The sequence below is a fragment of the Athene noctua genome, chromosome 2 (assembly GCF_965140245.1).
Source record: "Athene noctua chromosome 2, bAthNoc1.hap1.1, whole genome shotgun sequence".
NCBI lineage: Eukaryota > Metazoa > Chordata > Aves > Strigiformes > Strigidae > Athene > Athene noctua.
In genome coordinates, this window is record NC_134038.1 from 109,005,735 (window position 1) to 109,018,781 (window position 13,047).

Consider the following 13,047-nt stretch of genomic DNA (forward strand, 5'->3'; position numbering starts at 1 on the left):
TGGAAGGGACCTCTGAAGGCCATCTGGTCCAACTTCCCTGCTCAAGCAGGGCCACCTAGAGCTGGTTGCCCAGGATCATGTCCAGACAGCTTTTGAATATCTCCAAGGATAGAGACTCCACAACCTCCCTGGGCAATCTGTGTCAGTGCTCATTCACCCTCACAGTAGAAAAGGGTTTCGTGATGGGAACCTCCCATGTTTCAATTTGTGCCCATGGCCTCTGGTATTGCCTCTGGGCACCACTGAAAAAAGCCTGGCTCATTCCTCTTTGGCCCATCCCTTCAGGTATTTATACACATTGCTGAGATCCACCCTGAGCCTTCTCTCCTCCAGGCTGAACAGTGCCAGCTCTCTCAGACATTCTTCATGGGAGAGGTCAATAATCCCTTCATCTTCTTTGTGGCCCTTTGCTGGACTCTCTTCAGTATGTCCATGTCTGTCTGGTACTGGGGAGCCCAGAACTGGATCCAGTAGTCCAGATGAGGCCCCACTAGTGCTGAGTAGAGGGAAATAATCACCTCCCTTGACCTGTTGGTCATGCTTTGCCTGATGCGGCTCTGGATGCCATTCACTTTGTTTGTTGCAAGGCAATATTGCTGGTTCATGTTCAACTTGGTGTCCCCCAGAACTCCCAAGTCCTTTTTTGCCAAGCTGCATTCCAGCTGCGTGGACCCCAGCATATATTTATTGCCTTCCCGGTGTCATAAATGTTCTTTTGCTTTTGAACTGGTGACCTCTGTAAGGCATTGTCTTCTAAGACAGAATACTCTGAGGTCAGCAGAAGCTATCCTTTATTATAATGTGTATTTGGCACAATGCAAAGTACCTGCTTAATGTTAATCAAGCACAGAAATCTGTCCATTTTCATCAAAGTTCCTAAGAGTTTTCTTAGATGCCATTTTAATTTAGAATTTTCAAATTAGCAAAATTAGTGTTAGAAGGAAGTAAAAGCCAAATAAGTTATTAGGAAATTTAACTAAAAATCCTTTGCTCATACCTATGCTTTATTTTACCTCATTTAATACTCTGAAGTAACAAAACAATTTACACCGATTATTTTTAACATACTTGCAACTGTTGTATGTTGTCATATGGGAACGCTGCTGCATTCCTCTTTTCATTTTGCGTATTGTTTGATCTTATTTTTCTAGGTCTGAAAGTCATCGTAAATTCACTTATTGAATCCGTTAAGAAACTTAGCGATGTGTTGATCTTGACTGTTTTTTGCTTGAGTGTATTTGCTCTGATAGGCCTCCAGCTTTTTATGGGAAATTTAACATCCAAATGTGTCCTCAGTAATGCTACATACAATGACACATTATGTAAGGATGCCAAGATATATGTACCAAATGATGAAGGTAAATTTTATTATTTTGTTCCTTTACATAATCTGTGTATGTCTTGTTTTTTCACAGAGATGTTAAAATATAGTTGCATTTATTTCTCACAAGTAGATATGTCCTTCCATTTGCACAAGTAGCAATATGAAGTCTTTGGGACAACTGAATGTGAGATTAGTGAATCTTGGATTTAGAGAAAGATTAACAGTCTGTGGGATAGAAGGGAATGAATTTTCTATAAACATTTGCTTCTTTACTTATGTATATTGCACGGGGATCCTAATTTTAGGGGTACTGCACAGAGAATTATTTTTTCCATTACTTAATTGATATCGTTCAGGGATTTTTGTCTACTTCTCACAGAGATTCTTATTTTTACTGGAGGTCAAATCAAATCTTACATTGTGAGTTGTGCAGTTAATTTTCCTTTTTTTTTCTTTTTTTTTTTTTTTAAATGCCATAGGGACAGATCTGCTGAGAAACAGCCCTGTATGCCCTTTGTTGTGAAAGGAGTCTTTCACAGAGACTTGGTCCATCAGGGTGTTTTTAAAATGCAGTAATGTATGGTTTAGTGTTGGAGTGCTGTAGGAACAGAGAACATCTGATTTTATGATTCCTTGATTTTTTTTTTTTCTATTAGATATCTGCTACAGAATGAATAAATCTTCTGAAATATTGCTCTGTGGGTTCAGTTCAAATCCTGAGTAAGTGAACAACAGTTTTAGTACTTTCTTATTTTTTCCTCCAGATGTACTGTGGTTTTACTTTTGGCCTAAAGGAATGGTGGTGATTTTTCAGGAGGGTGGAATATGTCTGTGTGTTTTATTAAATTAAAACCCAGATATTTCTCTTCAGAAAAAGAATGAAATAAAGTACTAGAATGCAAGCAATTATATATGTGTTTTGTTGCTAACCACTGGTAATATAATGGTAATGTAGAATGATATATAATTATAGAAAATAAGAACAAACAAGGTAATGCACCTAATCTTTACTACATGATGGGGAGAATAGTGATTAAGAAAGGCACATTACCACTTGCATATGTTACCAACATCCAGATCCACAGTTGCTGGGGAGCCCCGGTTGCAGTGAGGATTTGGAGAGCCTTTCCCTGCAAGTGAGAAGTCCTATGTGATGTGTCCATCTGTAGTTGAGGCATCCAAAGTCATGGCAAGAGGGTCCAGCCTTATATACCAATAATCAGCAAGTCAGGATGACTTGCACTTTTCTTTGAGTTGAAACATCTGTTTTCACCATCTTGTTGGGTTCTACCCAAAGCCTGGCCAGGGCTTGCAGGGGAGAACCAAGGGAGTTTCCAAAAAGGCCAAACACTTGGGTTCTTAGTCTTTAACCTTGCTAAACAAGGGAAGTTGTATACATTCTCAGGACATTTTATCGTCACTACTGATTATATTTTGTCTAAGCTATATCTTTCACTAGTGAGCATACATATTTTGTTAATGATCAGATACTAATAATAAACACTAATGGTAATACAGATTTTACTAATTAACAGATACTAATAATGGATAACATTTTGTTGTGAGGTTCATCTAGAGGTCAGCTTTGTTTCAGCACATATTATTCAGGCCCTAGCACTACAGAGATATTAATAAACTCTCCTCATCTTCATTAATTATTTAGAAGTAAATATATTTCCATTTTTTGCCCTCTCTATGTATTTGTTTGCATGTATTCTACATCAGTGGAGTGTTTCTGTCTAGTCCAAAACTGGTCAGAACTAGATTTTCTGTCTAGTTTCTTTGACTACACAAATGGCTTTCTAGGATTGTCTGATATAAATCAGACCTTCTGTCAGAATTGTATTGGGGCATAATGAAACAGACTTTCAAATAAACTGAACAAATCTATACTTGATGTTGTGTACTGGATGCTTTTTACTGCAAGTAAGTATTGTTTAACATTTCTTTTGTTGTTAGCAAAGAGTGCCCAGAAAACTATAGCTGCCAGAAGATTGGGAAGAATCCTGACTTTGGTTATACAAGTTTTGATCATTTTGGCTGGGCTTTCCTTTCCTTATTCCGTCTAATGACGCAGGATTACTGGGAGCGTCTCTATAGACAAGTAAGGACTTTTATTACCTGCTAGAATGACTTCAGACATGCAGTTTAGAGCTTTATGTCCACTAGAAAAATCTGTACCTGTTTTAAAATTACCAACACCAAATTCCTCTTAAAATCAACATAAATATTAAGGTAGTAGCTTCAAGTGACTTAAGTTGTAACACCTGCAAATGATTTTGGGTGGGAGCAGTCCCCCTGTGAATGTTCATAGTTCTGTTGGAGAACACACTTGATGCAGTGATTAGTAGTTAAATGTTAATAAGTAACTACCAAAGGATTGGGGCATTTAGTAGATCTGGCTAGTGAGCTCACTGATGCAAGGGATATGAGGACTTGTTACATACTGTTTCTCTTCCTTTTCAGTCTTGACTCTTCACCAAACCTTTTGGCTCAACATTTACACTTTCACTTCAGATTATTTTTCACAATTGGTACCAAAAAAGTTGGAGCCTTTATGGTTTTGATTCAGAGAGTTGAATGTAACTTTTAAATTGCATTTTTTTGACAAAAATGATACAAAAATTGCATGTAGGGAACTCTCTTGATCCCTTACATCTATGAAGTGCCTTTTCTAGAAGGGAATTATCCTTTTCCTTCTTCTGTAACTTTCGTATGGTCCACTTTTAAATTTTTTCCAGCAAACTTTATTGACTGAGATTTTTTTAAATGGATACATCTTCTTTTTGCCATTTGGAGGTCACACAGTTTTTAGTTTTTAATGTCTCAGAGCTTAATTTTGAGCCATCCCCCCTGCTGCCATTAAAAAAAAAAAAAAAGTAAGAATAAGCAAGCAGTCTAAACAGTGCCTCTGATTCTCTAATGATACCGTCTTTCATGATTATTTACATCATCCTACCTTTCATCCTTATTACTGAGTTTTATTCATTTCTTCTGTAGTCACCTGTATATCTCTCTCCAGCTGAAGGTGTCTTCTCATAACTTAAACTCTGATGATCATCTGCCCAATTTGCTGGGAGATATTTAACTTCATTTTAAGAATGGATTTTGTTACTTTGCTGCAGTACATGTCATCATTATGAATGTTTGATGGCCTGTTATATAAGGGGAAAACATTGTATCATGACAGAGAAGTTTCCAAGAGCTGAAATTTATTTACTTGAAGGCTGGGGGAACTTCTGACTAGATATATTTTTAGACCTTCTGTGTAATTTAGACAAGAAGCAGATCCTACTGTTGTTTAATGGAAACAGTACGGTATGTTGACCTTTTGTATCGTATAGAAAAATAATTTTTTTAAAGTTAGTTGAAATTCTATTGTAAATGTTACTTTCTTAAGAATTTATTACAACATTTACCTTTTCCTCACAGACTATTCGTACATCAGGAAAGAACTATGTCTTATTTTTTCTGGGGGTCATCTTTTTATGCTCGTTTTATCTCTTCAATCTGATCTTGGCTGTAGTAACTATGGCATATGAAGAACAAAACAGAGCTACTCTTGCTGAAACAGAGGCAAAGGAAAAATTACTTCAGGATGCCCAACAAATTCTAGAGAAAGAACGGGTTTGTAAATTATAATATATAATATATAATGTATAATATATAATAAATATATAATATATAATATATAGTATATAATATATAGTATATAGTATATAATATATAGTATATAATATATAATATGTGGTTCCTTTTGTTTTTTTCTCTTTGTGAATTAGGGAAATAAAGTTTTTTATTAAACATCTGCTTTTTACACTTAATTTATCCTTCTGTCTCTTTATAAATACATGTGTATGTATATATATATATTTAAATATATATAAACATTTATGTGATACAAGCAAACAGCATGAGTCCAAGTCAAATCATATTAAGTTTTAGAATTTGCAGACATGACTCTGTATAGGAATGACTTGCTGGCAAGTATATAGCTTTTATGGTACTGCATAGGTGCCTGTGCTCTGTGGTTTGCCCAATTCTTGTAAACTATCATTAGTGCTGTGTACAAAAATTCCTTTCTCTGGATATTCCTTTTTCCTATTACTGTGTAGTCTGATGCGGGAACTATGCGTGGATAAATTTGCATCCATAAGAAAAGTCATTTCTACAGTTACCTGAGATTGGAAGTTCTGATACTGATAGATTTCAGGATTGATTAAAAATGCAAGCTTTCTGAAAGCCACTGTGCTCAGGTATTTAAGAGGCATCATGCCTCTTTTTGAGTGACTACATGCAGAAGCTCTATCAGTTGACAAGAGCAGGAATAGTCTTTAGCCAGGATAATGTCATTAGTTCCTTATTAATGTAGAAGGGAATCCATAGACTGTGTTAGTTCCTTGGCTGTTCGTTTGGAGAGCTAATAGACACACATCAGATTTCTACAGTGTTTCCTTTTGGCACAATATTCCCTAGATTCATTCATTCCTTGGCCTATATGGGATCAGGGATCACCTTGTTTTTATTTTATTTTGGAGAAGTGAAGTTTGATCTAAGGCAACAAGATAGATTAAAAATTATTGGTAAGACACTTTTTATCTTCTAGCTTTTTATAAAAGATACCTCTGATTTACTTCTAACAATCAGAAAAGTCAGACTTGTAAGAGCACATACAAATATTCTCTAGAAACTATTCAATTTTATCACGGAGGTGAAAGGCATCATTAGTTTACCAGATACCTTCTCTAGAACTGTCAACAGGCCTCTGATGTTTCTCTGTCCAAAATTACGGCTTGCCAAGCTTTACTTAGGCTTTACTTCATTCTATTTTTCTTTCAACAGGATTACTAGTTAAGTAAGGTTTAACAGTTTAGGACTTAGTGTGAGCCCTTAGCCTTCTGTTGTCTTTGCACTCAAGGTCCTTTCCAAAGTAAGAAAAGGAGAGTAAAAGGATACACCATAATATTCTGTAATTCAGATACAAAATATTTAAAGTGGCAAGGACAAACTTTAACTACAGTAGCTGATAAGTTAACCTGCTTTATCTTTCAGTATTGTGAATAGTATTTTGTACTCCTATCTTTTTATAGTTGTTTAATATTTGAAAGGTAGGAATTGTTAGTGCAAAGCATTCAGATAGCATAGTTATTAAACTGTGTATGATCCTAGTTCATGCATTGGCATTTGCCTTTTAGTAATATTCAGACCTTTTGCTGTTTCTTTTCCAGATGTTGGCTGCAGGAGAAGGTAATAAGGCCTTACATGTCAGCTCTGAAATGTCAGTTACTGACTTGAAAAAATCAAAAGAAGAGGAGATGAAGAATGAAAACCCTATCTTAAGACAAAGCTTAATTTTAGGTAATAATGGCAAAGAGGAGCACATTTTTCATTCACAGCCTGGTCACTGCCACAAGAAACTTGTAAGTATTCAAAATAGAAGATATATTCATTAGACTTGCATGTGATACTTTCTTTATTTGCGGTTTTTTTTCCTTTTTTTTTTTTTTTTTCTCCTCTCCTTGCATGCATTGGATTAACTTTTTTTTTTTAAAGCAATCTGAAATTTAGGTTTTGGGACCAGAGGGAGACAGCACTATATAGACTTGAAAGGAAAGTTCGAAGTGGCTGTCAGTAGCATACTTATGACACATTATAGCCTTCTGCATTTACAGCTGTGGTGAGATCTGTGGCATCTCTATTGTGCTACATAAACAAAAAAAATCCTGTAAGTTTTACAATTTCCCTAATGACCTAACCTTTCTTTTTTTGTACACACAGCTAATTCTGTGGCCTAAATATTTAGGGTTGTATTTAGTTCAGTATGAAGTTTTTCAAAATTAGGGGCATAATTCGCCTGTCCAACTACAAGCATCTAGTGTCATTTTAGATGTTCTTGTCAGGTTGGATATCCTGTATATCTTGGGTGTCTGTGGCACAACACTGTGTGAATATCCCAAATACATTATGGCATCTCAAATGTTAATAAATTCTTGGGTTTAGACAATTGGATTGTGCTCCAGGTTTTTGTTTGCAGGTGTCTACATGTGATTTAGGTTCTAAACTTCCAGAGTCCAATGGAGATTTAATTTTTTGGGTCACAAATTGATGCCTAGTGACATTAGAGGATTTCTAGAGTGTCTTACTTGGCCTCCACCTACTCTACAGAAGAGTACAGACATGATGTGCTATGTATGCTTAGTCTGAGACTGTGGATGTCTGATACTAAATGTCTCAATAGACTATCTCAAATGCCTTCAGACACTTAGGTTTAAGTGAATCAAACTTGTAAAAAAAATGCATCAATTACAATGGGATTTTAGATGCATTGTGCACATGGACAAATTAAATGTAGATGTCTGAATAGTAGGCTACATCCCAAATGTGCTATTTCACATCTTGATTACAGCAGTGACTTCTGGCTCCTCTCCTCATTACTCCTTTCTAAATCCATTAAGAAACTGCCGTTAAGACTTGTAATTCTTACTATGCTTAACCTTGGGGTTTTTTTCACAGTACCTTTGACACTGGAAAAATATTATATATCTCAAGGACAATCCTTATTATCATATTACTAATGGTCCAGCATCAATGTAAAGTATAGATTTGTTACACTTTCAATGCTTAGTCCATGTGTGTATCTTGACTTGGCATGCCCAGTGCTTGTGTGACTGCACCTGGGGTCTTGTGTTTTGTTTTGAGCTCTCCAGTAGAAGGATTAAGTTGAGATATCATGCAAAGCCAATGGAGGCCACCAAAATGATTAAGGGACTGTAGCACATGATATGTGAGGAAGGGTGGAGAGGTTGAGTTTGTTCACCCTGAAGAAGAAAGGGGAAAAGGAAGAAACTGATTATTGCTGCCTACTAGTATCTAATAGGAGTGTATAAAGAGGAAGGAGCCAAGATCTTCTTACAGGTGCACAATGGAAAGTCAAAGAGAACAAGTTGCAACAAGATAAATTCCAATTAGTTATTAAGGGGAAAAAAAATCACTGTGTCAGAGCATAAACATTAGAATAGGTCATACAGAGAAATTTTTGGATCTTTGCTTTTGGAGATACTCAGAAAGTAGCTGGAAAAAGCCCTACAGCTGAGGTTTACTCTGCTTTGAGCAGTGGAGTGGGAGGACTTCCAGAGCATCTTCCCAACTTTAATCTTTCTCTGACTCTATGTAAACATCCACATTTAGATGCCTATATTTAGATATTTTAATCTTGAACTAAATCTTCCAAAATAATTCTCAGGCAATTATCCATATTACTAAATTATTTTCAACAATATCTAAAAAGAAAGCTTTTAATGTCCTTATACTGGTTCAGTAATCTCCAGTACAGGCTTGTGACTTAGACCAAACAGGGTCCACTGAAAAAAGAGATGGTGCAAAAATAGATGGTGTCCAAATAACACCTTGACTGAAACCCTGGTTCCCAGCCACACCTTTGATAATGCAGTCTGGAATTTCAAATTAGTCTTCATTCACCCTCTCAGATGTGTTTCTTCCTTCCATTTCTTTAGTGAAAAATTACTGTGACTGAGCAGGGTCTCTAGATGTGGAGAGCTGGAAATGATCACCAAAACAAGCACTGTTCATTTTGATATTATCCCTCACCCCTCTGTCTCCCAACATATTTTTCTATGACCCTCCCCTTGCCGATAGTCTGTTCCATCTTGTGACAGATTCTCTCTTACTTCTGCTATAACATCAGAATTGTTCCCACCATCTCATAGAAAATGGAAACTTTCCAGTAGCAGAACTAAGGGAGTAATGGCACAACTTCCTTCCTTTTGAAGTATCCTTGTAGGGGAGTTTTTATCAGATATGTCATCCTAGCTAAAATGGATTAAGTTTTCATTCTGGCAGTCAGCATGGTCAGAATTTCTTCTAAATTCCATGATCCTAGCTACATTAAATTGTGTGTCTGAGCTGAAGGAGTCAAAATCATCCACTTGGCAGCAACTGCCATCTGTCATCTCCTTTAGTAGAGTATTTGGTTCTTATAGAGTGTCATTAACATTTTTCCTGCAGTGTTAAGAATATTATACCATTCTGTGACCTAATTTGGTTCTGCTGTACTTAAGGGAACATTCTGTCACAGTCCATGGTAGTGTGTTATTATGCCTATTGAGGGAAAAAGAAGTCTTTCCATAGCAGGTGTCATATCTTCTGTAAGTATAAAAATCACCTCTTATGACTGATTATCGCTCTTTAATTTTTTTCTTCTAAGTCTGTAACTGTGTTGCAGGAGATGACTGAACCAGGAGATAAATTTGGTTTAGTTCCTAGACCTTACTTCTCCAAGGCTTCAAAATCTGCACAAGTTGGATTCCAAATGCAATCTGTATTTTTATATTTCAGAAATAGCATTTTCAGACCCATCCCAAGGTCCCTTCCCCTCTCTATGTGTAGAGAATGGCAAAGTTATGAAGATCTATGTATAGAAACTTTTGGAAACAGATAATAGATTGCATTAGAAACTGGTTGGAGAAATACTAAATAGAAGACACTTTTCAGGAATATATTCTGCAGAGTTTAAACCACATTGCTGTGCTTGCTAACAGATGCCTCTACACTATCTGCATGAAGAATTCCAAGACCCAGCTCCAGGTTACTGTGTGTGAGAACCTGGTTGTAGTCTTATACTGTCTTACACATGCTTACAGATGATCATTTGACAGTGGAAGAAGCTATTTATCAATCATGAGCGTTCTTCAAGATGCACAGTCCACCTGTATACTCACTTCCTTTCACTCCCCTACATCCCAGTTCTCACTTTGTCCTACAAATGTTGGTATTTTATATTAAAAAAAAAAAAAAGAAAAAAGAAAAAAGAAGGCCTAGAGCATGATCCAAGCAGTGTGAGCTGCTGTGATGTAGAGTCCTACCATTAGTCAGATAAATACAATCTGCAGCAAACATGGCAGTTTGTTTCATATTTTGGCAACTACTCATAGTACTAGCACTGCTGCAGCTGAGGACTCTTCAATGTACTCCCTAATCACAAAAAAGAGGCTAAAGATGCTGTCAAAAATAAAGCATATTGGGTAGAAACTTTTTGGTAGGATCATTTCTATAAAAACATAAATGGACAATTTCTCGAGTGCATGTACCTATTTTAAATCCTGGTTTGTCAGAGGACTTCTCATTTACTTCATCTAGAGATATATAGGCAGCAATAACCAGTTCAGTGTTGATGAATGCTCTTAACCTTTCTAAAAACACTAACTGAATGCTTCTGAACAGATGTGAATTTCAGCAAGAAGGCAGAACTTCAGTCAGGTCAGCGCACAAATTTCTCTAGGTTTCTCTCCTCTGAGACACCAAGTATTATAGAAAAGAATGAAAAGAGAAGTTGAACTGGTAACTGACATGTGATTAGAGCAGTCTGAGTGTTAGATTCTGAAAAAATACAGGTAGAAAAATAAACATTTTAGCACTCTATTATAAATTCATTTAATCTGTCTATTCTACGACAGTTCTATCAGCTGAGTTCTGCCTAGCTTTTCAAGTCATTAAAATACCAGAGAGAAAGAAAATAAAGAAGAATAAAGAAAATAAAGAAGAATAAAGAAAACAAATGATTATTATTAAACCCCGGAGGCCAAGAACATCAGTTTCATTCCCTGAATAACAGCTTTATAGAATATGTTCATAAAAATCGTATTACCGTGAATGATATATCTTTACTTATATACCCTCCCCACAAAAAGAAAATGAAACAAATCAACTTGTACTGAAAAGGAATAATAAGGTACTGTGCATTATGATGTGGTCAGTGCCTGTCAGCTGGTAGTTCTAGTTATGTCCTCCCTGATAGTGGAATCTTCATTCTTTCTGTTTTTTTTCTACCTCTCCTTTTCAGCCCATGTTTTACAACTGTCTGTTTAGTCTTTAAAAGTGTATGTGTGTGGGGGCTATTAATGTGTCATGAACTGAATCTTTGATAATAATTCAGTGCGTTCCATAAGACACAGGTGTTGCCCTCTCTGTTCTTCAGTGCACATCAGGAACACTGAGTTTAACATTCTGTAACTTCTAATGAAAACAAAACCAGTCCCATTCCTAGTTTTAGGCAGTTCAGTATTAGTATAGATCTTGATAGGCTCAATAGAGTTGGGAAAATGATGATTTTGATTCACTAAATAATTATCCTTAGTATTAATAAATATTAATTATTTGTTAATATTTAATCATTAATATTTAAATAGCCAATGATTACTTCAAACTGATCATCAGTGTTCTTTTTGTATGTACTTTTTATCAGTCACTGGAAAGATGAAATTACTTTTTTTGTTTGTTCCCCTATTGATGATTTTATACTTCTTACATAATGGCATCATTATTGTTAAATATTTTCAGACAGAAACAATTTCTTGAAAAGTATTACCGGTTTTGATTAAATGTCCTTGCCTTCAAAGGCAAACACATGATATTGTTGTATTGTGTTTTTTACATTCTTTCAGCAAGGTAAGGCTTCATAACAGTGCATATTTAAAAAGGCATATTTATCTTACACTAAACATATTTTTTATATTGCCATTTATTCATATTCCCTTGTTATATTATCTTCTGTTTTCTTTCTAACCAAAGAGGCAGATACTGCTGTCCTATGAATTGTCAGTGGACTCTATTAATGATCCTTTTCGAAGACAGAGGTTAATGAGTGCAGCCACTGTTATTACAGATAATTTACGTAAGTCATTCTGTAGTGTTTTTTCTATGATGATTGTGTAACTTGACCTAATGGATCAAAATGTCACAGTCAGCATTATTTTAAAAGTCACTAGGGGAAATTATGCTGCAGTCAAATGTAAATTTCTGTAAAATAAATATTCTCTTATCTCATGTAACTGTAACTGTAAGTTGCAATTATTGAGAGTAAATCATGCTTGACCAACTTGATTGCCCTGTACAATAAAGTGACTGGGGTTTGTGGATGAGGGGAGACCAATGTTGTCATTTACCTTGACTTTAGCAAGGCTTTCACCACTGTCTCCCACAGTATTTTTTAATACAAGTTAAGGTGTTAGGGTCTGCATGGGTGGACAACCAGGTGGACAAAAAAATTGTTGGGCTTCAAGTGTCTAGGGAACAGGTTGTATTCTACCTGCAGGCAGGTGACAAATGGAATACCACAGGGGTGTATCCTAGGACATGTCTTGTTGTAAGTGACCTGGAGGAGATAACGGAGGGCTTGCTCTTGAACCTTGCAGATGACTCCAAATTGGGGGGGGACCACTTGATACACTGGAGGTAAGGGCTACTACCTAGAGGCACTTAGGCTGGAGGAATGAGCCAACAGGAACCTTATGAAAATTCAGCCACAACAAATGTAAACTTCTGCATGTCTGCAAGAACCTCTTGCTGGGAGCTGGCTGGCTGGGAAGTGGGTGGAGAGCCGAGCATGATCCAGTAGCATGCCCTTGCAGCAGCAATGGACTATATTAAAAGAAGTGTAGTCAGGAGAAAACTGATTATTGTCCTTTATTAAGCACTTGCTAGACTACGTACTATGCCTGGTTTGCTCTCCAACCTCCCTAGTACAAGAAGAGTTTAGTAGAGGGCAACCAAGTCAGGGACTGGAGCTCTTGCCCAGTGCTGAGCTGGTTCAGGCTGGAGAGAAGGTTTTGAGTATCAGCCTTCCAGTGCATAGGAAGACGTTATCAAGGAGATGGAGCCAGGCTTTTCACAGTGGTGCACAGGTGGAAGATGAGACAACAGACATA

The 13,047-nt window shown here is 36.4% G+C and overlaps 1 protein-coding gene across 1 annotated transcript in view; it reads left to right on the forward strand.

Moving 5' to 3' along the window:
- LOC141957812 (sodium channel protein type 5 subunit alpha-like) overlaps nucleotides 1-13,047 on the forward strand; it is a 56,498-nt gene that overhangs the window by 19,171 nt on the left and 24,280 nt on the right. Inside the window, exons 7-12 of the mRNA XM_074899867.1 lie at nucleotides 1,152-1,394; nucleotides 1,981-2,044; nucleotides 3,284-3,428; nucleotides 4,757-4,951; nucleotides 6,553-6,744; nucleotides 11,912-12,014. Coding sequence (XP_074755968.1) covers nucleotides 1,152-1,394; nucleotides 1,981-2,044; nucleotides 3,284-3,428; nucleotides 4,757-4,951; nucleotides 6,553-6,744; nucleotides 11,912-12,014 — 942 coding nt within the window. The remainder of the gene's footprint in view (nucleotides 1-1,151; nucleotides 1,395-1,980; nucleotides 2,045-3,283; nucleotides 3,429-4,756; nucleotides 4,952-6,552; nucleotides 6,745-11,911; nucleotides 12,015-13,047) is intronic.